Source organism: Falco punctatus, assembly GCF_963210335.1.
Source record: "Falco punctatus genome assembly, chromosome: 4".
NCBI lineage: Eukaryota > Metazoa > Chordata > Aves > Falconiformes > Falconidae > Falco > Falco punctatus.
Genome location: NC_137583.1, coordinates 22,568,719 through 22,595,963, shown reverse-complemented (window position 1 = coordinate 22,595,963; position 27,245 = coordinate 22,568,719). Strand labels below are relative to the sequence as shown.

The following is a 27,245-nucleotide window of genomic DNA, read 5'->3' as shown; positions in this document are numbered from 1 at the left end:
TAGGCTCAGAAGATGTGTGGCCATTATATAATGCAGTTACCTTAAAACAGTACTAATCAAATCAAAGAGGATGCTTGTAACACTAAGGGAGAGCTTTAGACCTGCCATGAGAACATCTCATCAAGCCTAGAAAAGACGTGCTTAGGGCCTGTGATGTCTGAAAGGACTACCCATGGTGAAAAACATCTGCTCAGCAATGCCATCAAAAGCCACAGCCACTGCATAATGTTCATCATGCACTGTATGGGAATAAACATAACATAACAACTTTCTACTTGTTCTGGAATTATTTACTGCCAAACTTGCTTCAATACTAGGAAGAAATAAAATAGCCAAATGTATAGTATTGCTTAATTCATTTTGCCAGTTTTCAGCAGATAGTATTTGGCCAGTTACACAGCTGATCGAATACTGCAGAGTGTACATGTCATATTTGACGAGTACCTGGGAAATTTGTCAAATACATTCGCCAAATACTATTCAATCAACCCTACTTACTACTACATCCCTTGCTTTTATCATACCTTCTTTCCCTTCTGGCAGCATCCCATATTTTCTTCTCTTTCCTATAATAGATCATGGTGCATCTTCAGTGTCTGCTTCCTTCTCTGCCCCCTTATTTTCCAGAATCCTAATAGCTAGAGGACTAAACCTATAAGTTAGTTTGGAGTCACTCAGGTGAGATTCCAGCCCATTGTTTCCTGCCGAGAGACTTACCAGGATGCTGTCTTTGTACCCTGCTTGGGAGCTCCATTTATCAGAGGCATCTGGACAGTAGGCATCAAAAAATTTGCTGTCACTGTACCCACCCTGAGGCCCTTACGGCTACTGGAAATGAGAAAGAGCATGTTGTGTGCGTGCCCACTCACCACATCATCAAGCTTCCTGGTTGCTTCTTTGCTAATCATTCAGTATTGAAGTACCACAGCAATGTGTCATGCACTCTATTTCCCTCCCTCTAATTTCTCACTGCTTTGAAACAACGCGGCAGATGTGCTCTTTGAGCTTCTCATCCAGCCTCTTGCAAGGTCTTCCAAATCAGTACACAGCTCCTCTGCCAGCTTCTGATGTTCAGAGATTTCTCCTCAGCCGCAGTTGAGCAGAATAAAACATACCCTGACACTCTTCAGATCTGTATTGCAATTCCACATCTTTTCTCTGCAAACTCTTCCTTTTCCTGTGTGAATAGCTACTTTTTGTTTAATGAAGTAGCACACACTTATTGCTTAAGAGGCACTCTCCAAGAGCACCTACTCTGATCTTTGCAGAAGAAAGCACAAAGGAGCTCTGTGGGGAAGCACACCAGGGGCAGGAGCTGGCAAGGCACGGCTCCCACTGCAGCTCCAGGGTGCTGGCCATTGGCAAAGCTGAAGATTCAAAACATGTTCTCCTTTGACTGGAGAAGAACAATTTTGTTTGTATGAGAAACCTCAAAATACTGTAAGACAAAACTAGTCACAGTGGTAAGTTAGTGGTATAGAAACGGTTTGGCTTGGGGCTTTTTTTTTTTTTTTAAGCTACTTACATTGCCTATTCTACATCCTTTTTTCCAATCAGCAGATTGCACTCAAGCCTATTCATTCCTGTCTGGGGGTGGGGGGGTGGGGGGGGGCAGGGCAGGACAGGACGGGACACACGGATGGACACGGGACAGACAACAACATGAAAATCATTTGCTTGCATTCATTCCCCCTACCCACACCTTAACTTGGCAAACTTCTTCCTCCCCACCAAGGGCATCAAAACCACACCATAGCCATCGATATGCTCTCTCCATCCTCCCAAGATCTAGCTTGCCATATTAGCTTTAAGCCATTTTTAAATTTACAGTCAAACTTGTACATAAAGCTAACTTGCTTTACTCAGTATTTCCTGGGAGCCAGGAACAGGATAGCTAGCTGAGTTCTGCTAGTCCTTCTTATGGATGTTTTTAGTACAAGAGAACAGCTGTTCTTACCCCAAAGTGCTAATAAATCCATTTGTTGAGCCCTCTGCATAGAGAGAACAAATATCTCCAATATGAAGGAAGCTCGACATCTTGTCAGTCATCTCTGGCTTACTGCCCCTAGAAGAATAAAGCACACTGTTACTATTTGTCAAGCAGAATTTTTCTGTATAAGCTACTGGAGGTCACAACAACAGGAACCTTGGCTTGTTTGTTCATTTATTTGAAAAACTGAACAAGTTCTTGCACTGGAATGTCAGGTATCAAAGAAAATACAGCATGTCAAAATGCTTGGTTTGAAAAATAAACGAAGGAAGAACAAGCAGCTACTGGCATCCCATTTGGTGTGTGCCTGTGTTATGGGTAGCCGTATACATCCCAGCAGATGCTCACAGCCATTTCAGTGCAGGTGTACAGAGCCATTTCATCCCACCTGTGAGAGGGAATGGAGGAAGAAGAGTGGGTGGCCTCAGCTTAAGACATATTATTTGTACCACCTAAATCACAACACTTTTTTTTTGCCAGCTTCTTTATCAAAATCAAAGGTAGGTTTCAGCGTATTTCAGAGGTTCTCTGTTGCGCTGGAATGATGCTCCTGGGAATTGTCATGTATAATATTGACATGATTCTTCTCAATATTTTTTGGTTATGTCAAAATATTGACATGACCAACACTAAAATAGCCACCCACTTACAGCTGCAGTCCCACGGACAGCATTAGGTGAAGACCCAATGAATATGCCTGACAACAGATTTTGCATGTAAAAACAAAGATTAAGGTTTTCCAGAGGCAAGTACTTTAAGCTACGTATGTATCAGGAAGCCAAATCCATGTGATATCAGCAATATTTCAATCCTGTTTTTAAAATAGATTGCCTAAATTTAACTCTGAGGAGACAGCCACTTAGTGTTGTCAACTTCCACAGTATTAAGAACTATCCTTATTTTCTTTAGAGCCCCAAATCCTGGATGGAATCATACAGGACCTATCAGTCATTTAAATAAATCCAGAAAAGCAAGTTTCTATCTGTCACAGCAACAAAGAGACAAGCAACATGAGCCTGGATAAAAAGAAGGCCAACTCAATAGGTTTTTCAAAGACATCTTTTCCAAGACCATTTACTGGTTTCTTGGAGATCCTCCTAAGCCATGCTTTTTCATCACCGAGTTCAAAATGCTGAAAGAGTTTTCTGTGCTTGAGGTCTGAAACAGCAGGCAGCAAGGCAGCTCTTCCAAGCTGCTCCTTCTCACCAGCTGGTGGCCTGCAGCAAGGCAGTCCTGCTAGTGAACACTGCCCGGGACCAGACTCCCAGATTTCAGGGGAAATAACTGAAAATGCTTTCACCTTCTCCAACATCACACCCAAATCAGTTTTGAATTGTCCACCACCAGAACTAAGCAGCAGGAAATTATGCTTATTATAGAGCACAACCGTGATACTGTACAGGGGATAAATATTCCCTTTCACTGAACATTATCTTGTTTACCAAAAGTGTAAGGATCAAGTTTATTAAGCAAGGCTGGAGCTCAACAAGGACAGATTCATGGAGATTTAAAAGCTGGTGGTGATAATGCACTGCAGATGTCAAAGTGCAAACAAAAAGCTGAAGCTGCGCTTTTTTCCGAAAAGCTGCAAACAGCTGTCCCTCCCTCCTCACTGCCTCAGCCCCAAAGCAGTGGCGGTGGTGGTAACAGAAAAAACTTTCATCATTATTAAGTCAAAGCACATTGGAGACATTCACATGCCTGTAAATCCCTGGATCATTTGCACAATTAAAAACAAACTCATGAAAACCCAAAGGTAACAGGCCACGCTTTTATACTGGGTGAAGTCTCAGCTCCTCCAAAATCAAATCCTTGTGCATACAGAAGCAAACCATTTGGCTTCAGGCTGCTCGCTCAACACCAAGTCCTTCTGCACTGCATCTTACACAGTCCATTCCCATTCTCTCTTGATAAGTGGACAGAATAACATCACTACCTATTTTATGCCGCAAAACGTACAGAAATATGCCGAGTGCCAGAATTAGCAACACTAGAAATGCAGTTTTCCTCATTCCCTGGCTTGGATGTTGACTATGAACTTCAGGCCAAAAACCTTACAATTAAGCTCAGCCCTAAATTAATACAGCCCAAAGCAAAGTCAAGAAATGCGGCAACTTCCAAACGGCCCCTTTTTACAGTGGCATTTGAGGTATCCCATTCAGGTTATGAGGGCCATTACTCTACTGGACTATGTCATTTTTCCTCTGGAAGAGGCAGATGTTCACCACAGCTGTTCTCAAGGGAATGTGAAGGTCAAAGTTATTGACTTCCATTAGAGAAGAATTTTTTCTTGGAAACAAAAAAAAAAAAAAAAAAAAAAAAGAATTACCTTAGAACATTGAGGAAAAACCAGGCCCAAGGAGGGACAATCAAACTTCCGCATTACTTCCCAGAATATAGCTTCCATTTTCTTGTGTTTTCTTTACTGACAAAGATGCAGACATACCATGTCATACACCATGATATTGAAACCCCAACATATCGTGGTAGTATAAACTTCTAAAATAAGTCCTTTTGCCATGTATTAACATTCCCACTAATAAAATGTTTAGCAACCTTACTTATAATCATTATATGGTTATGGATTAACAGAAAGGTAGTTTTAACCCTGGAGGTAGTTCAGGGTCACAGCATGATTGAATTTCATTGCCAGTCTGTTCACCAGATCCTTTATAAATTTTTCTGGGCAGGCTTGCAAAGCCATCGGTACAGTCAGGTTCTGCCTACGGGCTCCTCAGGGTGCAAACTGCCTGCGGCACCCCTGAACCCCAGCCTCCCGTTCCCAGCCTCATGCTCCCTGCTGCTCCTCAGCTTTGCTGGAGGCAAGACTTCCAAAGGGTTGATCTAGCTACAGTAACCTTATTTTTAAAGGCTCTTCTTAAGCACACTGTATTTAGCATGCAAGCCTTCATTCACTTTTTTCTTGTATTCATTCTGAATGCTGTTTTACCACTATCAGTGTGGTGTTATCTCCAACGCAACAGGAGATGCTCGGACGGAGCGTGCCTCCACCACCCTGGCGAAGCACGCTGCCAATTCCCAGCAGGGTGAGCCTCTTGGTAAAACACCTATTTATCCTAAGGCTTACCCACAATCAAAATGGGTATGACGAACACTGTCTGCTCCTCTTACGTTCTTTAATAACTGAATACCCAAAGTCAGTCCACTTGACATTTCTCTTCAAACATGCTGTTTCTGAGGTTGGCCGCTGCTCAGGAACATGCTGAACTGGCAGATGGAGCGAGGGACTAAACGACCCACCAGGCCTCCTTAACAGGCAAGATTTACAAGAGAATCATTTCTAAACTCATTTAGCTTGTTTCAAAGCTGCGTTCATAGCCTCCTCACAAGGCACTCATGACATCTAACAAAATTACTTCACTAATTGATCAATTATTGGCATTAAACACTAAATGATCAGCTACCACAAGCCAAGTACTTTCTACCTTTGATGAGACAGACAACTGGGGTATCTGAGACAAAAAGGTAGAAGCGGAAGGCTTTCAAAAGTGAAGTTTCCAGGTAATCCCCCCAAAATCAGACCTCTATGGGAGTCTTCAGCTGGAGAACCCAGAAGTTGAGGCACCAAAAATCTGTCAACCTTGGCACATTTATCCCAAGTTCACAGCAGAGGTGGACCACAGGGACTGAAGAAAACAGGTCCCCTCCGGAACATATCAGTCAAAGCACCCACGCACACCCCCTTGGCCAGGAAGGGGCTGCTCCCCTTCCCGTATGGCATTGGATAAAGACATGAGATGCCCACCAGAAGCCCCCTGGAAGCGCAGGGCAGGAGGATCTTCACACCCACTCTCAGTACCCAGCTCTTACAGCTATAAGCACAATCACACTGCTCAAAAAGCAATTGTGCTCAGTAGAGAAATACAACCATTACTCCACAATTTATTTATTTTAGATATGCCAGTGCCAAGAGCCATCGATTAATACTAGAGGAGGGGACGGCCCCGAGAGAACATTTGCAGTTATTGCTACGCACACTCCCAGGTTCAATGTCTTGCAAGAGACAGGAGTCCTCCAAGAAACCCACCATGTTCCAGCCATAACCTGGCAGTCTCCTGGCCGTGGAGCCTTGTCACCCTCTTCCACTTCAACACTAGGGGAAAAAAGACTCCTTCTAGGTAAACTTACTTGACAAATTGAAACTAAAGTAGTCTGATAGGGAAATGATAGCAGCATGACAATACTAGCACACAAATCTAGCAAGAGTCAGGTTTCTCCAAACAAGTATTATGAGGCTTAATGCAGGTGGCAGCAACGTCGACAGCAGCAAACCAAGCTTTTAAAATAATGTTCTTTTCCCACTAAGCTGAAGATCCCAATTTTGACAGAGAAAGACAGACTTAATTTTTAAGATGAGAAGTGAAACATGAACTAATAGTGGACTGTATGTTGAGAAGCAGACTGTATCTACCCATAGACATCAAAAAATACCTGAAGGATTAGCACATTCTACCATATTTTTTTAAGCCTTGGCAGCCTGAATTTAATTATGTTTGTGATTACTTCCTCATGTATATTATCTATATGAAAGTTAGTATGTGTTTATTTATGTTTTAGATACATTGTATCTGCACAGGAAAATAAAATAAAGTCTCTGTTTAAGAAACAACCCCTAAAAAAATAAACACAAACACCTGCTGAATTTCATGTAAATTGCAAGGTACTGCTTTCCAAGTCATTTTGCCAGTCTATAGCTTTGCTCTATGGGACTGGATCTGAAAATGCATTAGCTAAATCCAGGAAAACTCAAGAGGTTTAGGACTTGCCTTTTCCCTACTACTCCATATTCCTTGGTGAACACAAATCTGTATCACAAGACCACCAGTTTGGTCTTCTGACTGAACAGAAGTGCCGTAATTATGGACTTCATTTTTCATTTTCTTGCTTCTAGATTATCTTGTGCATATCCTCAAAACAAGCTGCATTTCATACAGCAAATGCCAATGAAAAGAACCAATTCTGAAATGCAGACTAAGCACTTTGACAGGGTTTATACAAAGCCCTTTACCACCAGCACTACCGCTCCGCTCTGAACCAAAGGTGACATTCTGCAGACCCTCCCTCCTAACTCTTTCCAGTGGCTTTTGGGACTTGGTCATATTTTAGGGCATAAGTAGGTCATATGCTTAGCCTGATGGCCTCGAGTAAGCCAGTGTAAGTCTGATATAGCCACTGAAATTCAAGTCTGAGGCACTTCAATCCATTTTCTCATAAAAACACACTTCATAATGGCAGTTAAAGCAGAATTAACAGTGAAAACACTTAGAAATCAAACTGACTGTTAAATATCAAATACCTTAATGAGACAGCTGCTTTCTGCAGATCTCAGAATAGGAAATGCAACTGCTTTGTAAACATTTCATGCTAATTTCTCCCATCACTCATCTAAATCTTGATGTCAAGTTAGAAAAGACAAGCTTCAGAGCAGCACTGAAAGTTTGCTTTCCTTGAATAGCAGAGTCAAGGCCCCTTTTGAAGTCCCTCCTTACAGGGACTGTTCGTAACAAGATTTCAGCAGTATGCTATTCCTCATCTTGAGTAATTTAATGCTGAAAGGCCTTTCACAGAATTTGAAGCTATTTTGCTGATACCATGTCTCACATGTCTGCTTTGTGTGGGATTTTAATTCTTTAACCTATGACTGCAAATCCTATTTGTAAATTAAACGAGACCAAATATGTCTTATTGCCGACTGTTTGATTTCCAGCAACTGGCATACAAATTAGTTAATCTTTTTAAGATGGTTCTAATGATGTTTGTTTTGAGCAAAAAAGCTCCTTGCTGTGCCTTGCAGTCCCATGATGTACTCAGTTCTCTAATATCTTATTTTCACTGTGGTTTAGTGCTCAATTAAATAGAGATTGCAATTTTATATGTACCATTACAGAAACTGGAGCAGCACTTTTGATAGTCTTTTTCGCTATTTAGGTTGTTGAGCTAGGAACAGAATCTCAAACCATACTTAACTGCTTCAACTTCATTCCTGCAGACATGAAACTCCACAGCAAAAGTTTAATTTCGCTTCAGCTCTTAACAGAAAAAAGACCAGAGTTTAAGAGTAGAGGCACAACAAAAAAGCAGACATAAAGGACTGCTTAATGGCATAAACTATTGGCATGCACGTGAAGAATCATCCATAAATTAACAGCTATTGGCAACATCACATCAAGACTTGAACAACTGAGAACCCACAAGCCCAGGTAAAGCAGCGTGTTTGAATCAAATGGAAGAGAGTCCTTAATATTTGTAAATTAGGCCCAATAAGCTAACATTTTTTCAAATGCACCCAAAGACTGACTCCCTAGATATAAGTCCAGTACTTAAATAACTTGGTAAATCCAAACTTTACAACAGGATCACTTGGCTGAAAATTTGGCCCTACAGGTTTGATCCAATGTTTCCCCTAACACTTCTCTAAAGATTTCCGTGTTGCTTTGGATAACCCAGCATTCTGTATCTATTTTTACAGGTGCAGCCAACTTTTTAAGAACTTAAACCAAAACCTGATGTTTCCCATTCTTAGCTCAATAAAAAGGGAGGTTTCCTCCTGAGGGCTGTGAGAAAGATTCCTAAGAATCCCATTAACACAGCCAAAGCAAGGCAGAAGTGCTCTATTTAAAAGATCATCTAGTGAATAATCACTCTTCTGGGGCAGCAGGACAAAGCACTGTCATTTGCAAAGCTTCTGACTTAGCAAATCTAAAAGGAGCTCTTTGCATACACCAGGGAAAGAGAAATAAAACGGATTTTGGGTAGCACAGGCAGCTGGGATAAGTGCCACGCACCGAGCGGGCCATCTCAAGGAAGTTCATTCACTCCTCAGCTGAGGACCCAGCCAAGAGCAGAGTAAAATCCTGCAGTTTCTCGACCACCAGCACTGTTCATAGCACGCGGAAATGACACCACCACGGCAGACCCACAGCCACACCATCTCGAACGTCAGGATCCTCGCCCTCACACGCTTGCAGTGGGAGGCAGCTCAGAAATCATGTTAGGTTTTGAGAGGGTTCAGCACTGTTAATTTTATGCACATGTAGTTAAATTTTAGAGATTACACATTAAAAACAAGTATCAGCATGGTACGTTTATCTACCACAATCTTGTTTTCCATTTAACTGTAGCCTTTCATGTTCAGGAGCCCGCTATCTGCAAACAAATTGTCGTTTGATGAACCGTTAGATTCAAGAGGAGAAATGCACTTTCTCTGAGAAAGTATTTTTCCTCCTAATGCTTGTAACGCAGCAGATTCTTCTGTAGTTTGCAGTCTGAACAGGCAAGATGAAGAGCATGGAAGAGAGGAAGGAGGGAGCAGCACAGAGCTATGACTTTCTCAAGGACACACAGCAGGTCAGACTCAGAGCCCAGATTCAAATCCAGGTCTCCTGAATCCCCATCCACCAGCCTACACCACCCCTCTTCTCCCAGGAGGAAAATCAATCTCATTGCACATCTAATCAAGCATATGTTTCCCCCTTTACTTGAAGGAAGTTGGAAGAGGCATGTAAATTCATACAGTAAAATGATGCCAGAGTTAATTACGTTCTATTCATAGTATCTGCAACCCCACAGATAAATACATTTGTAATAGTGGCTTTTTTTACTGTATCAATGGCAAAGATATTAAAAAAATCTACTATTTAATACGTGCAACAAAACAGTTTAAGAAAAAGGAAGAAAAAGTAACTCAATTTGTTAACTTGAACCTCAATAAATCTTCAATAAAGGAAAGCAAACATGCACAATGTCCTTTTCTCCTCAGAAAGGGCACCTGCATTTTTTTTATTTGCCCAGTGGCACCAGACAAGCTATCTACAGAAAATTCAGGTTGAAAGTAACACACTCATAACAATGCACTAGGCAGAAGTTACACTTTGACAGTGCTATCTTACGCAGCAGCCATCAGACTGCTGTAAGAAACACAACTGACAGATCCTACTGACAGGCATCTGCAGAAAGCTGAAAAAAGAAAATCTATTAGAGATACACTGTTGGGGGAAAAAAAAATCATTTTTTGATTCAAATCAAGTATGACCTGACAGCATCTTTTTAATTCCATTAAAATTAAGAAGCACTTACTGAAGTTGATACTTACTGGCTCTAACCCTGATGGGAGAAGGCAGCTTAGACGTCAGCCTCTGGACAAGGCCCCTACAAGCACACAATGTTTTCCAGCATATTTCTATCAGAAGGAGAGAGCTGGAACAGGCCAAAAGAACCAGGGCAACCAATGTCATGGGGAAAAAGAGCAAGCTTAGTTTATAACACCAACTGGAGTTCAGCCAAGGAAGAAAAATGGCCAGGGAAGAAGAGGGCACAGAACAGTCCCGATTTCATTGAGCATGGTCATATATCTACCAAGGCTTCAGCACAGAACAGGCTGTCTCTTACAGCCCCCATCCTCACATTAAGTCTCCATACTTCCCTCCTCACAAAATAGATGCTCTTTAGCAAATGCAATACTCCCTAAATTTACCAAAGTATTTTCCTTGTCTGTCTGCCTCACTAACCTCCAGCTGCCTGCACCTGCTCATCTCCTTCTGACCCCACCTGCCCAGCGCTTTCACCCTTCCCTACACGTCCCACTTCTCCCTTCGCCAGTACTGCACCTTGGCGGAGGTTCTGTGGCCTCCATGGTGGCACTGCTGTCGTCTTCCACGGCTGGGCTTTGCTGGATGTCTCCTAGCAGCCTTGGGTCCCCGCTGGCAATAAAGTTAATGCTCTTCTTCCACTAGCAACTCTCTCCTATTGAAGGCTTGAAAGTCTTCTCTTGTCTTCCAGACGCAGATGCAGCAACCCTTGCAAGGAAGGGTAAGCTCGCTGCTTTTCCCTCCTAGACACCTCAGCAGGCACCCAGGTCTGCAGACTAAAACCTAAGTGCCTGTGATGAGCAGTCGAAGAGGAGGAGCCACTACCAGCACACAACTAGCACGTGTGGAGAACCACTGGTGGCCAGGGGACCTACTTTGAGCCCTGCTGATCTAAAAACACCCAATGGGCTGGACTCCTTTGCAGATGAAGGCTCCACTTCCCGGGTTAACTTGTACATGTTGGCCACCCAAGAGTAATTTTCTAGAATGCAAGCATGAGTCATTCTTCTGAAGCAAAGATTCAAAATACTGTACCACCTTATCTCATAGAAAGCATTAGCAACCACATCTGTATAACCTTTACAGATGGAGAAGGGGACAAGGACTGCAGTTGTTTTAATCATAAATTTTCAATTAATCCTTTAGATTAAGCACCATCAGCCTACTCAGATACATATCCACCTTTGTGTCTACGCATCTTGTCTCAGAGTGGGATGCAGACAGGACGTTATCCGGGATGCAAGCAAAGCTTTTTTCTTCAGAACTTCTTGGCAGATCTCCGAATTTCTGAAATATCAGATAGGCTGGGCCAAGGCGCAAAAGAATGTTTGTAAAAGTTTCACGCTAACCTGCTGCTAAACAATCCTGAATATATTTAAAAAAAAAAAAAAAAAAGCCACAGCCTTTTGGCAGTAGCCATTTTTTGGCCTACTGTCATCAGAAATTTCTTACATGTATATGCACAGAGATTTTACAATCTTCTGACTACAGACATCGTGCACATGGCAGGGCTGAGGAGAGGATGAACTCTTTGTGTACATCATGACATTTGGATCCAGTATCCAAGCCTCTTTTCTTACAGCTTAGTATCAGATCATTCCAAAAGCAGAAATGTTACCTAACATCCTAACCAAGAAATTTGCTTCCCCTGGCATTTAGTTCTCTCAAAGCTATTCACCACCCTTTGATAACCTGTTCAGCCGAACAACTGGTGAGATACGAACACTCAGCTTTCTGCAACACTCCTCATGTTGGCATTCTAGCACGCGAGGATGCAGTGACATTGCCACAAGCCGTAAATCAGCAAAATAACGCATGCCTCCATGCACATTTCTAACACCTTTTTATTTCTAGAAGGTTAACTTGCTCAGATCTGAAGTGACATTTTATTCTCCATAATAACACTGTTAGGAAGGAAAAATAAGTTCTGATCTAAGCTTTGATAAGCTTAACCAAGACCACAAGTATGAAAATGAAACTTCCAAGTTCAGAATCCACAGCTGAGTTTTGCAGCTTTCCTTGTCTGAATTACTGTTCCTGTAGTTTTCATTCTCTTATCTTTTTTCCCCCCAGAGGAATTTGGTCCCATAAAACACAGCTGCTCTGAAGACTTGGAAATGTACTTTCTCAACAGGTACAGAACAAGCAAGAAAATAACACACTTCCTACAGCTGCCTCTGCCAATCTCATGAGCAGTTGCAGCACCGCGGAAAGAGGGTTCTGCCCCCATCCCCAGCTACTGCCCATCTGTGCCAAGACTGAGAACGAGGCAATAACTGCTGTAGTGCCCATTAGGAACAGAAATCAGAAAGAAATACTGAGCCAGATCAAAGCTCATGCTGTTTGGCATCCTGCCTCCTGCAGCAGCCTCTGGGAGACGCACAGCGGAAGAGCACTGGAATCACTTTGAACAGCTATGGACACTGATAGGATACGGTTTAGCAGCGCAGAGATACTGTCTGCTTGCTTTTCAAGTCTTCTCCTTTACAGCACCCAGTAAAGCAGTACCTGTCTGTACCCAGCATAGGCCACTAGATGAAACTGCCCAATGGCTTAACTTATCTTCTATACTATCACACACACAAACTCTTAAAAAAAAAAAAAAAAAAAAAAAGCAGAGAAAAGGCTCCAGGCTACTGAAGCAACAGTGCTATCTCAGCAGCAAAAGAAACTGATTTTTATAAAACTGGATGAATACCATAGTCTCATTGTGACATAAATGTTATATTTACGTAACTTTCTAGCAGCACACATCATTTTCTACGTCTAAACCTCTCTGGTCTCCATAAGCTACTTTGGTGAAGCTGCCTTCCCTCACACTCACCCACAGGCGAGCAAGCAGCTCGTCTACCAGCTACTACAGAGCCACTACCCTCATCCCACCTCCCACAGGATCTTCAGATTCCTCCTGTCTTTAAGACATAATCCTACAACTACAACTATCTTATATTTATGGGGTAATAATGTCTCAAAGACTCCCAGTACACTTTGCAGCTTGACACATCAGATACTCCTAAGGAGTACGCTATGCACTGAGAATTACAATGCACAGCATCAGGGGGAAAGCATGGTCAACAAAACAACCAGAACAAGCTACAGCTGCTCTTCCAACTGCTTCACTGAAGGGCACGTACCAGACAAGGGCTCAGCAGATCTGCACACTGCTTTAAGCCTGCTTTATAGCACTGAAAAAGAAGTTCCACCTCAATACTGCCCATTTCAGCAATTTACCAGGAGGTACCAGCACATCTTACAGGAAGCAGCTGAAAGGAGCTTCTGCTTCCACAACAGACTTCTGGACCACAGTGGCCAATACTTGAACAGTCACTGGGATTGTTACCTTTCCTCTGGCACATGTACACAGAGTACTGGAGGAGCTGTAACCTTGCTTCCACATTTCATCCAAAATTTGCCACCCTGGCCATCTCTTCACACTGCCACGTTGCAATGCTCATTCAGCACTGCCTTTACAATAAGAATTACTATAAAATTAGACTAAGACCTTACACCACACAACAGCAGGACACCATGGCTTGCAAGTCTTGCTCTACTTTGCTACAGCACTTGTAAGCTACCAGAACTTGAGATTTCTTCACTTCAGCTGGGTTTTCCCACCTTCTAGTCTACCCCACACCAACACAGATTTGTTGAGGTGATGCAACAAGGCTGACTGTGCCATGAATAAGACTTCTTCATGCCCCCAGTTTATAACCAGAGACCACAGCAGTCGTTTACACCACCCTCCACTCTGTTACCAGTCCCAGTAGACCTCCTTCATCCAGGCATTCTTACCCAGACTCGCAGTTCCAACAATGGTCACCAACAAAGCATACTGAACAAGTGCTTGCCCCTGCAGTGGCGTTCACTAGGGCCTCTTCCACTTTCCAACCATGGTGTTCAGGAAAATACACTATTTCCCACAGCTAAGCTCCACCCCACGATTGCAAAGGCAAAGCAAAGTTACTCTTGCTGTTTACTTCCTAATTTATGAACCCCTGTAAGAGGAAACCAGGTCACTCCCTATTTCAAGGCATAATCGAAGCTGCAAAACAAGCAGGTAGGGGAAAAAAAATCATCTAAACAAACACTTCAATCTCAGGGTGGATCCTGGTATTTTAACAAGAAAAAAATTGTTATTGACAAACAAAAGACAGCTTAAAGAACACATTAGAAATCTTCAGCTCAGTAAACAGCTTACTTAATAGCACTCCTGTAACAGCTTGTTTTGAAAAACACTGGAACTGTGTTTTTTATTTCCACAGTGACTCCTTTTTTGGTTTATACACACTGACCACTACACATTCTCACTGTTAAGTTGCTGTTTTCCAGAGCAGTCAACTTTCACGTCTGTTTCGTCAAGTGCCCTGTTACACCAGAACTTTTGCTTTGATCAGTGTCACCAGTCTTCTCCAGTCACTGAGCAGCCAGTGTTGGACAACCAACGCTTTGCTACATCATGCACCACTGTTACTGTTTCAGGCACTGATCTTACACCAGCAAAACCACTAAGCATTTAGCATCTGGCTTATTTGCCATGCAAGAAAACTGGCTTAAAGTAGAGGTTCAGAAAATAAAATAATCCAGGGTCTGTCAGCCTGTTAACTTAGCCATAGAGAAAGCACCATGGGAAAGAAATGGATACTGGCTTCACATTGCATCCCACACTCATGCAGCTGAACCCTGTGAGGAAAGCAATTCAGATGTGGGCCTTTGGCCTGGGCTCTGAGTCAGCGAGCCTTTTGGCTCAATGCATTTGGAAGTCCTGGGATACCAAGCAAATTTCCGAGCACAGGAAAAGAAACTCATAACAAAACGCATGCTGAAGAAATAAAACACATGCACAGGTACCGGCCCTCATCAATAAATAAAGCAAACAGCCACCACACATGCACACTACTTCATGCACGATGTTGAGTCACTGAATCTTCATAAGGCAAAGAACTGGATTGTATTAGCCACGTTTTCTCTTCCTGATTTTTGAGTAGCAACACCACAGTCCGATCCATCTGCAGCTGAGCGGGCACAAGTGAACCGCTGCACAGTGCGTAACATGATGGATATGATGCACTTATTCAAACCGTTCACCTGTTGGGAGCTTTTTTTGTTGTTGTTGTTATACAAACTACTGTGAATGGGACTTAACCTGCATGGGGCAAAGAGGTTTTATACTAGAGGGGAAAGCCTGGCTGAGCCCAAGCCATGGCGGGTGCATACAGCCCCCTGCGCCCAGAGAGCCACCGCGAGAGGTTGTGGAGCAACAGGCGCACGCAGCCTCTGCACAGGCGGAGGGGCCACAGGGCGGCCCCCAGACCCAAACCAGCAGTAACTGAGCTTTCAGCACAAAGCCATGAGCCCACATCCCACGTACCCGGGAAGGCACACGTGCCCCCTCCCCCGCGCGAGGGCCGGCTCCGGGACCCCAGGAGACCGCTAAATATTTGGCCCGCCAGAGGAGGCGCCGGGACCCTCGGGAACATCCACCGCGGCTGCCCAGCTTCGACCGTTTAAGAGTACGATCGCCCACAGCCAAGTCCCCACCAGCGCTCGCCAGTGTTTACATAACGCCACATACCTCCTGCAACTGAGCCGCAACTCCGAGAGGGACAAACCCCACCAAGAACCAGGGGAAAGTTGGAGCGGCCGGCGCAGCGGCGAGGCCCCGGCCGTCCTGCGGCGGGCAGCGACCCCGGCCGGCAGCGACCCCCCCCCGCGCGGGGCCAGCCCGCACGGAGGGGCCCGGCTCGGCGAGGCACCCCCGCCCAGCACCGCTCCGCACCCCCCGCCCCGCCCGGCCCGCGGCGGCCTGGGGAAGGGGGCTGCCTCGGCGGCCGGCTAGCCGCCTCCCTCCCCAGCCACTGCCGCCACCCCTGCCCACAGCGGCCCCTACCTAGCTCTGGTGGCGGCGGGGCGGGCTAGCGGCGGCTCGGCAGCCCCATGCTGGCGGCGCGGCGCTGCCCGGTCCCGTTAGGATGGAGGCTGCGCCGAGCTCCCCCCCGCCCGCCGCCGCCTCAGCTGCACATCCACATGGTTACTGCGCTCGGAGCTCGCCGCCGCGCCTTATATACTCGCGCGGGGCACTCTGGGTAGCGAAGTCCTGCCGCCGCCGTGCCGCGTCGCTGCCGGACTTCAACTCCCGGCGTGCCCCGCGGCGCGCCCCACCGCGGCACCGTGCCGGGTCCCGGCGTGCCGGGCGCGGGCGCTGCCGCGGCCGGGGGCTCCCGCTGCGCTGCGGCCGGGGCCGGGGCCCGGGGCTTCGCGCAGGGTCCCGGGCGAATGACGGGTGGGAGAGCGCCTGCCCGCCGCCGGGGAGTTACGGGACGCACCGGCGCTGTTAGCAGCTGCAGGAGCTCCGAGCAAACGGAGCCGGGGAAAAGAAAATACTGAGTACCTGCAGGTCCGGGGAGCGCAAAATAGCGGAGAAAGCGCGCTCCAGCCCCGCGCTTAACCCTGCGGGATGGAGGTTTCAAAGGTTATGACACGCGCTGCTTTCACTTGTAGGGTAATTCCTCATGGGAAGGTAAGGCCCTTTGGCTGAGGGCTGCCAGCTGTGTGGAACACGGTAACGTGGGGTAAAACCTGCTATTCTGCAGAAGAACAGTTTAAAACTCTGAAAGCAGCAAGGGAGTTTTACTTGGTTTCCTCTTCAGTAAGACTGTCTGGTGTAGGGATGCTGCTAATTAATGTTAAAGGCTGTCCACTGACTGACAGCGCAACTTCAGCCAGAATGACTAGCAGTGATGACAAATAAGTAGCATTTCCTTTAATTTATTGCATTGTGCAATTATTTGTTCTTAAAATTAGTCAAGGTATATTGTCCATGCATATACTGTAATTGTTGTGGCCTCCATAGGGTGCATGTGGCTGTGTTTGGCAGCGCAAAGCTCCTCACAGAAGGAGATGCAATGTTTGTGCTGCAGAAGTGCTGTACCACTTTAATTGGCATAAGGGGAAGAAAACACTTCCCTGCTCTTGCCTCCACCCGCAGGGACCCGCACCTACTGCTGCTGAGAGGAAATGGGGTGTAACTGCTGCTGCCATGGTCACTGCTAGTTTCCCTCCTTCTAGCAGCACACCGCTGCTGGGGAAAGGGAACAAGTTCGGATCAGGCAGTGGTCCAATTCAACACTACCATTATACTGGTTCTTCATTAAAAAATAACATCAGAGGAGTTGCAGTTACAGCTATCAAGAATATGCAGAAGTTGAAGTCCATGACTTAGGAACTTGAGCGAAGGTCAGTGAATCGAGCTCTATGATTTTCATAAATGGCTGCAATGCTACAAGCCATTACTCATCAGGAACTTGGCAGAGTAACAGTGCCTAATATCATTAGGTAATCCTAATGAATTCTTGTGTAATCAAATCTAATCTCTGGATGAGTTCTGTAGGGCTAGGACAGCGAATGGCTAGAACATCTGGCGCGCTTAGGCAGTGACATAAGGATGTCACTAGAGTCAGTGGCAAAGAGCTTTGCCCACTGAACGCCTTTAGCAGTTATGCTAGCAGCCTGCCTTCAACTATCTTCATTATCAAGTGCTAAATAAGAGCAGCAGCAGCATGTTAGAAATTGCATGCAATGTAAGACATAGTTTTGGGGAATTTCCCACAGATGGAGGTTGAATGGGTCCCCCAGCCCCACTCAGCCTGACAGTATGAATTTCTGTGAATATGGGATGGACAGGAGCCAGCAGAGGAGACCTGGGGACATTCTGCTCTATCCTAGCCTGCAAGTCCTCGGTTCCTTGTCTGAAAAGTTGCATACATCTCTCCACGCTTCTCCTACACCAGTCCATGTCCTTTGTTTCCTGCTGCTTCTGCAGCCTACCAGTTCTCCGATTTTGTAGCCTCTCCAGAAGGTAGAACATCAAAGGCTATGTTTTCTTCTCATGGACTACGTTTGCTTCTGGGTCTTGGTCAGTTCTTCAAAGGCTGTGGAGTTTGTGCTTCTGAAGGCCCTTCCACCAAAAATACTGATAAAGTACTGCTAAGAATTTGCTAGATTTGAAGGTGTACTGGCAAAGACAAGATAATAATGAAAATTTCCAACAGTGGAAAATGTTTCCATTTCTCTTCAGGAACTTGCTTTGGGATGCTGCTGCAGGCACAGTGAATTTACAAGGTTACTATGATCTTATAGCTTTAAGAAGAGATGAAACAGTAGGGCAGCCTGGGAATTAAACATTTCCCACTTGGAAGTACTATAGGGTTATTTCTTTAAAGCAAGTGTTTCATTGATAATGTGAACTACAGCAGGTAGCCTCTGAGATGGGGAATAGAATATATTTGCTCAGTAGCAATCAAGGGGTTGGGCTTAGATCACATGCACATACACAAAGAGGGTCTAAGGAATGAGAACTGTTCAAGAATTTAGAGAGGAAATAATGAAAAAGAGTAGATAACACTTCCATCTTTAGAGTGCTATAATTATAAATGTTTAGCCCAATCACACATGTGATTTCAGTCACAGGAACACACCTTGCAAGAGTTTTGTTTTTTTTTTTTCTTTTAGAGAATTCTGTTCTTTTTCTCCTTTTAGAACCTCATTCTGGTCCATCACTACCTTACTTGTAGCAATTACATGAATTCAGCATTGATGAAATTGGTTAAGATGAAGTTTGCAGTCCTTTATTTTCCAAGAATAAGAACAATATTACCTTGTTTTATGCTGCCAAGTTTGCAATTAACTGTTGACTTCTTTGGAGTATTTTGGACAGAAAGCGCTCCAGCCTGCAGGGTGGGTTTGCATATGTTTTTGTTTCTGCTGTTGGTTCAGCTGCACGATCAGAAGCCCTGGAAGAAAAATTAGAGCAGAAGATATTCCAGGCAGCCTCCGGGACTCTAAGGATCAAACTGTCTAATCTTGCTTGTGACTGGTTATCATGATGAGGCAGATGATCACAAAAGCTTCCCGTTGTCAGAGCTGTCCATGCCAGCACTGCAGCACTCAAGAGATGAAAAGCACTACGAACAATAAGGACAAATGCTAGGCAACATCTCAGCATTTCAGCTATGTGCTGAAAAGGCTCTCATTTCTGTAATATTTTAATAACAGTGAAATCAGTCTCTTAACACTGAAGCATGGTGCACTCAGTGCAAGGAAAGAGGGTAATTAAACCCCATGTGGAAGAGATTAGCTGTGAACAAATGGCTTAGGAGCATAAACATGATCAATAAATGACACCAGCAAAAGTTCTCACAAGTCCTCAGGATTATAAACTGGAAGTTGGATGTTGCTCAGAAGCAAACTGTAATTGTAATTATTTCATCTAGTCTCCTGAGAGAATAAGGAACATAAACCTTCCTGATGGAGGTATGGAAATGATGCAGAAAAGAAGTCTAGGAAAATGAGCAATGAGAACGAGTAAGCAAGACACACTAGAGAACTGTCCCAGGTCATTGGGAATTCACTGATTTTTCTTGAATTCCACCATTACCCAGCCAGAATCCCATGGCTTTAATAAGTTATCCTGGCAGACTCTTTTCAATTCTAGAAGACTGTAGAATTTGGATACCTAGATTTTGCTGTCATTTCAGTAAACGGCATTGGAAATTTGGAAGGAGAAAATAAGTTATACTTACTTTGCATTTTCATAGAGATTCATTAATGCATGGGGCTAAGATTACAGTTTCAACATAAAAGGAATGTTTACATTTTCTAACCCTGAAGCAGCAAGGGTTGATTTTATAATTAAGTTTGTATTCATTTGTTTTCCTGCACTCTGCTGCTTTTCTAAGTACGACACAGGGCAAAAGGGACCAATGATGGATAATTGAAATGCATCCTTGTGAAGACTCCCAGCACTGTCATTTTACACACTGTAAAATTTCATATAGCAAATACAGTTGAGTAGTGTTCCTTTCCAGTACCAATACAAACCAAACAAACAAAAAAAACCCACCCTCTTTCACTACGGTCATACTTCTTTTTGCTGCACGGTCCTAACCTGTACAGGGAAAAAATATATTAAATATTTTGCATTAATATCTCACAGAATGAGTAAAGGTTTCTTTCAGCATAGCAGAGGATCCAGAATATCCGTTCTGCTGACGATCTGGAACAGAAGCTCCCACAGCAAGTAAAGATTTACATGACAGAGCACCAAAATCTTCAACAACTACAGTGAACCACAGGAAAAACAAAGGAAAATAAGGGCATTACCAGTTCCCTGACGTAGAAGGTATTGACAGTTCTGGATTGAGACAGCTGATCACCATCTGCCTTAGGGTATGTACCTTGGCTGTGTGGTGAGTAGAAAGGATTACAAAAGCCCTGCGCCCTTTCTGCCTGTGAATGAGGTGGCAGGACTTTGGATTTATGTCACACAAGAAAGCAGGCATCTGCACCTGCTACTTCCCTGGCTCCTTAGCAGGGGGACAGCGAGTGGGAAGAGCCTTTGCTCTGATCACAAAGTCGCAGCCAGCTGAGCTGGCAAAGAGTGGGGTAGTAATTTGCTGCTTCCTACTAACAGCAAATTGCAACCTCTCCCAAGAGCAAAGGAGGAGGCCATTGTGCCTCTATAAAGTAGATTTCCATTCCTGACCTGCTTGGTTTATACACTCGCATGTTGCCACTCAGCTGGCTCGTTACAAACTGCTTCTCAGTCACCTGCACTGAAAACTCCTGTAAAAGACTCCAAAACTGAAGTAACAGTATTTGATATTCACTTGGAAAGAAAAGCAGGTTTCTCCTTTCCCCCCTCCAGTGATATTCCCCACCCCCCGCCTCCATGGTAATATTTTTGCCATAAAGACTGGTTGTGTCATACTTGGTAAAATTCATTTTTAAGCATGAAAAATTGAAATGCCAGGATAGATATACAAACAGAAGTGCCCAAGGAATGTACAACACCTTTATATTTTCCTAAGTCCTTATTCTGAAATGATGCTGAGTTGCATCATCATCCACCAATAGAGGAGAAGAGGGTACTCTTAGGAGGAAGGCGCCTACATGCCTGTATATAGGCATATTACATACTGCTATTGAACACAGTCAAAGGTGTAAGCACTTAACTTTTGGGCCTTAGACCTGCACCTTGTACGAGTCTCTGACATTAATGCCATCAACGTGCTGTTGGCTGTCCTTCAGCTGCAGCTTCATTGCAGCAATCTGCTGCAAAAGAGAAAGAAAGAAAGTGCTTAATCCACACATGAACACCACTGGTATGCTCAGCCAGAGGCCAAGGCCACGACCACCATCCTTGGTACAAATTGCTAATTATCATTTCTAAGAAAGTTTACAAGAGCCAGGCCCGACTTCTGCTGAGTGATACCTACATGGTTTGAATTTCCTCTTACTATGAATATTGATAAATAACATTATCAGTCAACTATGATGACCTGTAGTTGCACTTTTTGACATCTCAAAGTGGGAATACTTAAAGGCAACATATGTTTTCCCTTATTTTTTACCTGTGGAGGTGAAATGAAAAGTCAATGAGGGATCATGTATTATTGGTGGATAGTTAAGAAATCTTTCTCGGGAGCACAGACCTACCTGCGTTCATTTCACACACATGCTTTTCTCAAGAATGTTAATTGTTAACAAGTACTGGACATACATCTTGACTAAACCTGAATACGTCACACAGCAGACACTACCCTCGAGGTACCCGAGCACGGGGGACTGCATCTCGGTGACAGCACGGGTCTGTGTGCTGAGCTTACGCTGTGTTTGCTTCAGCACCCACTTATTTTTAGAAAATGGCAAGGCAAACTTCAAATCCAGCTCCCAGAACGGCTACAAAAGGCCAAGGGCTGCAGGGCCACTCCGCCAGGGAGCGCCTGAGGCGATATCCCCTCGGCCCAGGGACCCCCGCCTCCTTGCTCTACACACACGGCCTCACGTACCTGCTGGAGACAAGCACAAGCGGCGTGCAGGGTTGCGCCCCGGGGTGCGCCAGCGGCCTCTCCGCGGGCAGGACCGGCGCTGAGGGGACGGACGGACGGACGGACGGACGGGCACAGCAGGGCGCCGGGCCAGATCTGGGCCCCCGCCCGCCGCGGCGCTGCCCCTTTAAGACGCGGCCTGTCACGTGATGGAGGGCGGCACATGGTGTCTCGGCCAACATGGCTGCGCCCGGGGTAGTCCGCGTCTGGGCGTCCCGCTGCATTCTCCTTTTCCTCTTCCTCCTGCTGCGACTGTCGGCCGCCGCCGCCGGGGGGGCAGCTGCTGGCGGGGACTGCGGGTGCAGCGCCAGCCGGGGCGGCGGTGACGGGCGGGCGGCAGCGGCGCGGCGGTACTCGGCGGCGGGCGGAGCGCGGAGCGCGGGGCGCGGCCCGGTGAGCAGCAGGGTGCCCGTCCCGGGGCGGCAGGCCCAGCGCGCTGAGGGAGCGGGCGGCCACGGCGGCCTCCGCGGGCCAGGCCGGGCGCTGGGGCGAAGCAGGGACTCCTGCCGTGCTCGGGAGGTTGGCGGAGGGTCCCAGCGAGCGGGTTTCTGTGGAGAAATGCAAATCAAAGCTGCTTTGCGGCCCGCTCGGGCCTCGCTCCTGAAAGCCTGGGCTCGGGCACGGGTGCTTCGGTTGGTCCCGCCTCGCTTTTCCCACCCGGGGAGCCCAAGCATCTTCCGGGCCGTTTGGGCGCTCCCGAAGATGGAGCGAGGCCTGGGCAGTGGCGCCCATCTCTGAGCGGCCTTCCCATGTCCTCGGTTGTGTCTGCCCTGCCCGTGCCTCCCTGTGCAAAGCTGAGATGACAAACCAGGGCCGGCTGTGCCTCTCGGCTGTTGGTTTTGGCAGGCCTGCCCGTGCCTTTAACTGGTCCACAGCAGCCGTGTCTGCCAGAGGGCTGGCCAGAGCAGGGCTGGCTGTCGCTGTACAGCCTGGGCAGGTGTAGCTCTGAGGGGAGTCCCTTGCTGTGTGTCCATACTGCTATGGCTCTGATTACACACACGCGTATCTCTTTTTAGGTCTCTGTTGGTATCAATGCAATTGAAACACCAGCAACTGCTGTGTCGTGTCTCCTTTGTATATTTCAGCAAAAACATCATTTATCTATCCATATGTAGATATATTTTCATGTTCCCTTAAAGGGAACGTCTCCTTAATTGCTTATTTCCTTCTATTCCTGTTGCTGCTCGTCTGAAAGACACCATCCAGAGCGGAATGCACCTTCCTCATGAAGGCAGTGTTTAAAGTGGGTTCATGTGCCATGAGTGTGCCTACTGCAAAGGGATACTGAGACTTCTTTTGCATCACTGCAGTCCGAATGCCTCACTGGATGAGATATCCTCAGCTATTAGTAATGGGATTGCCATTTCATTTCATGAAAGGTGCTAGTAAGCTTTGGCAGACAAAATTATATCGCAGCAGACTTGGATCTTGTTCTTGCAGAAGATGGCTTGGCGCGTAGTGAAAATGTGAGGGGCTGCCTCTCTTACTGTCTCTTGGTGGTGTGACACTGGGAAGCTGCTTCAGCTTGGAAAAAGCCTCTGTCACACAGGCAATGTGGAAACTACCAAGGGAAGGATGCCTAGTGGTAATTATACCTTTACTATTGTAGGCTGCACTTGAGAATATTTAAAGAGTATGAATTAAATAATCCATATTGCACTTGGGCTTTACATTGCTAATATACGTTTTGTATAATAAGTTTCAGCATTTCACTGTAGGTCTTGCTGTAGAGTGAAAAAAAAGATCATTTGACTCTTACTTTATGGAAGGCATCTGGCAAGTTCAACATTAGGAAATGAAAACTAATTACTGCTAGTTTTTAAGCTGTGTTCACAACCTAACTAATTATGCTTAGCTAGAAAACATTTTTATCAAAAGGGAATTTAGGGAGGAATTAGCCTCTACCTCAACGACAAATGAGATTACTTATTTCCACTACATTTTTAGAATTGGGGAGCTAGTATTTTAGTGGATGCGCTCTACATTAGCATAATACTTTCAATGTAAGTATAATCATAGAGAAATGTGGTTTCTGTAGTTGAAGTTGAGCTTCAAAGGCAACTGCAGGTGCTACCTAAGTAATACTGTGAAGATACAGGCAATTAACGTTGCTCGTACTACCTAATTCAGTAAATGACATATCTGTCAGCCTCTGCTGTTGGATTTCTGCCTCCATAGTTCAACTTTGATATTTCTTAGAGATTAGTTCCTTGGTGTTAGCTACCTGTATTTTAAAACTAGTTGTTAAAGCTGCTTCATTAGCTATACAAATGTGGCCTCTGGCTGTGGTGTCTATGCAGGAAATTTGTTCTTCACATAGTGCTGTATTTCTGTGGTCTCAGCTGAAGAGTGCTGTCAGACATCTGAGCTTTGCAGCCTGTGATGTGGTGGTATCAAAAAGCTGGCTTTTGAAGGCAGGTACTATTTCCAAACAGGAGGTGGAGCTGTGAAATGAGCTGTCCTGGTGGGGGAGGATAATCCTGTGGAATCAATATTTGCTTATCGGTTGGACACAACATTGGTGGACGTGCAGAAGTCTCAGCTGTCACTGCGCTAGAGGGCTGGAAATGTCCACAAGGAAGCCTTTGGATGTTTCTAGCTGAATGTACACTGGTAATCTATAGAGATTTTTCAGGTGTTGAAAATGAATGCTAGGCTGTAAAGCGAGAGTTAATTTTTCACATGCTTTTGGACAGCAGTTCACTAGTAAGCTCTGAATCTTGCTTTGAAGATTGCTTCAAGGAGTTATTTTAGCTACAGCAGGTTGGAAAGAGATAGGAAGGAAGGAAGGAAGCGGTGCAACTTTGTACCATGTAGTCATCCCTTAAGTCCTAAAAAATGTAAGCAAATTTATCCTGAAGCCCTTTTATGGTTTTGGTTAAAGACAATCTGTAAGTGCTCAGATTCTTTTCAGTGGATAAAAAGATACAAGGATGTTGCTAGCTTCAAATGTTGTCAGTTCAAAGGAAAAAGTATTTGTAGCACTTCTACAGGCCTGTTGCAAGTTGCATGAATTTTAAGTGTTGCTGAGAGGCCCAAGGAAAATAAGAGATCTATGGTGGAGAAGAAACAATGAAATTGTATATGTAGGTTTTTATCAAGTACTCCAGCTTCCCTTAAGAATAGGGAGAAGTGCTGCCTAACTGATGTGAACTTAATTACCAATCATTTGGTATGCTAGTGGTGTTGTAACTACAAAATTACAGTGAACTCCACAAGCTGGAAGGTAGCTAATTACTCTTTTTGTCTTACTGGTGAGTCATTGTAAGCATCCAGATAAACTGTTTTGTGAAAGCATCTAACTTTATGAAAAGAATTTTGTAAAGTAAGGAAAAAAAACACCTTAAAAAATCCAACTATAGAAGAATCAAAGTCTTATAATCTAGGCTGTGCACCAGAATGGTCCAGAGTTCACATTTGGTTCTATGAACTTGCCTTATCGTTTAAATAAAGTTACATCAGTTCACATTTCTTACAACCCTATCTCTGCAGTTTTGATACTCTTCATAGACATGTTGCATACTGTGTTATTCCACTACATGCATATGGAATTTTGTTTGAACTCTTGTACATTTAAGACCCAGGATTCTTGTTCTGTCAGAACTTGAGATGATCTTCTGGAGTTGTGTCAGAAGTGTGCGAGTCTGGAAACTTCTCTCTCAGTGAATATTTTTGTTATTAGACTTAAGTTTCCTGCATACCAAACATTGGGATCTTGCAAATAAAAAAATGCTGCTGCCTTTTAGAACTGGCTTTGCTCATTTTAGGTTCTGTCACTGGTCCTCCTGCTTGAATTCCTTTGTAAGAGTAGTGTGTGATCATGGATCGCTGCCAGGGTATGTTCTAGTGGAATATGTTATGCCAGATTGTTTTCCACAGTGGATGCCTATGGCGGTGCTGGATGGCTTTCTTGGGGCTCATTCATTCACAAGCCTCTGACTGTTGCCAGAGGAGGAGGTGGCTGAATCCAGTGTGAGTTAAGGGGTGGAGGTAGCTCAGGAATACTGAAAAGAAAGGAGTGGGAGTGTTCTTCCCTAATTCTTTCAACCGTTTATGATGAGTTGGGTAAATTTTTGGCAAGTTAGCTCTTGGCTGGTCAGCCCTTGAAACATCACCTGGCCATTGGGAAGATTTTTTGCAGCCTGAGCTGTCATTCTTCCTTCCAGCACGGACTTCTGAGCAGGGATCCTGGATTGTCTCGTTCTTTGGACAAGCAGTGCATTGCTCAGTGTCTGATCTTTAGAGGGCTCTTGGGAAACATCTGGTGAGGCATGACAAGACCTCTGGAGCTTTTGTGTTCCTGCAAAGAGCCTAATAAAGCTGAGGTGAAATGTGGGGCTTTTTTTCTCTGGAAGCCAGCTGAGGCCTTAAAGGGAAAACACCTTATTGAAGTAGTGAAAAAGTTATTCTGTCACTTGTCCCTTTACTTCTGAAGCTTGAGGCTCTTGCACAAGGCCAGTCTGCCAGAGGAGTGGGGTATAACTGACTTGAAAGTTTGTCTCATCTCTGGCACGCGGAGCTGCAGGTGCTGTGTCTACCTGGCAGTTTGCAGCACGGATGGTAATAAAATGCTGCACATGCCTGTTATTAAATGAAAAACCATGTGTAGTTAGCATGCGAACAGGCATAGGCTTGTCCCCAAAGGAGCACTTGACAGTTTCACAATCTCCAGATTCTTCATTGTTGTATCAAGGCTTCCTAGAAATAGAGTGAAATACCAAAATTCCTCATCTGGAAATGAGTAGAAGGGACTCTGAATTGTTTCTTGGCTCTTGGGTAAAGTAGGGGAACATGATGCTCGTTAAAGCATAAGCATTACCCTCAGCAGAAGTTCTGAGTTACCCAGACTTCATGTAGAAAGAGCTGCAAATGGAGTTTTGTTCTCAATTTAAGTTGTGCTTGCTATTTTTTCCAAACAGGTGGTAATCAAGATGCCACTGTTGCTGTTTTTTTGTGCTATTTTTGTCAGTAAAATGCTGCTCAAAGCAAAACCACCTCTAAAGATGAGGTGGAGGAGAAGAAAGACCAATACGAGACTTTTCAGTCTTTCATTTTCATAATCTTTTGGGGGGTGTTTTCTCTGCAGATGGTCGCTATTCCAGGAGGAGTGTTCACAATGGGCACTGATGAGCCTGAAATACAGCAAGATGGAGAATGGCCTGCTAGAAGAGTCCATGTTAACAGTTTCTACATGGATCAGTATGAGGTCAGCAATGAGGAATTTGAGAGATTTGTGAATTCTACTGGCTACATTACTGAGGT

General features: G+C 44.9%; 2 protein-coding genes across 11 annotated transcripts in view; one reads left to right on the top strand and one right to left on the bottom strand.

The window, feature by feature from the left end:
• The window catches only part of ITPR1 (inositol 1,4,5-trisphosphate receptor type 1), a 201,153-nt gene extending 179,057 nt beyond the window's left edge, over positions 1-22,096 (bottom strand). For 4 of the 7 annotated variants that reach the window (XM_080384689.1, XM_080384690.1, XM_080384692.1 and 1 more), the window contains exons 1-4: positions 21,945-22,096; positions 15,986-21,207; positions 1,958-2,065; positions 718-828 (exon numbers count right to left, since the gene is read on the bottom strand). In XM_080384689.1, coding sequence (XP_080240815.1) covers positions 718-828; positions 1,958-2,049 — 203 coding nt within the window. In that variant the 5' untranslated portion in view covers positions 2,050-2,065; positions 15,986-21,207; positions 21,945-22,096. The remainder of the gene's footprint in view (positions 1-717; positions 829-1,957; positions 2,066-15,985; positions 21,208-21,944) is intronic. The other 3 variants (XM_080384691.1, XM_080384693.1, XM_080384694.1) reach the window with 1 other exon arrangement.
• The window catches only part of SUMF1 (sulfatase modifying factor 1), a 38,928-nt gene continuing 33,739 nt past the window's right edge, over positions 22,057-27,245 (top strand). For all 4 annotated transcript variants that reach the window (XM_080384723.1, XM_080384722.1, XM_080384721.1 and 1 more), the window contains exons 1-2: positions 22,057-22,376; positions 27,070-27,243. In XM_080384723.1, coding sequence (XP_080240849.1) covers positions 22,164-22,376; positions 27,070-27,243 — 387 coding nt within the window. In that variant the 5' untranslated portion in view covers positions 22,057-22,163. The remainder of the gene's footprint in view (positions 22,377-27,069; positions 27,244-27,245) is intronic.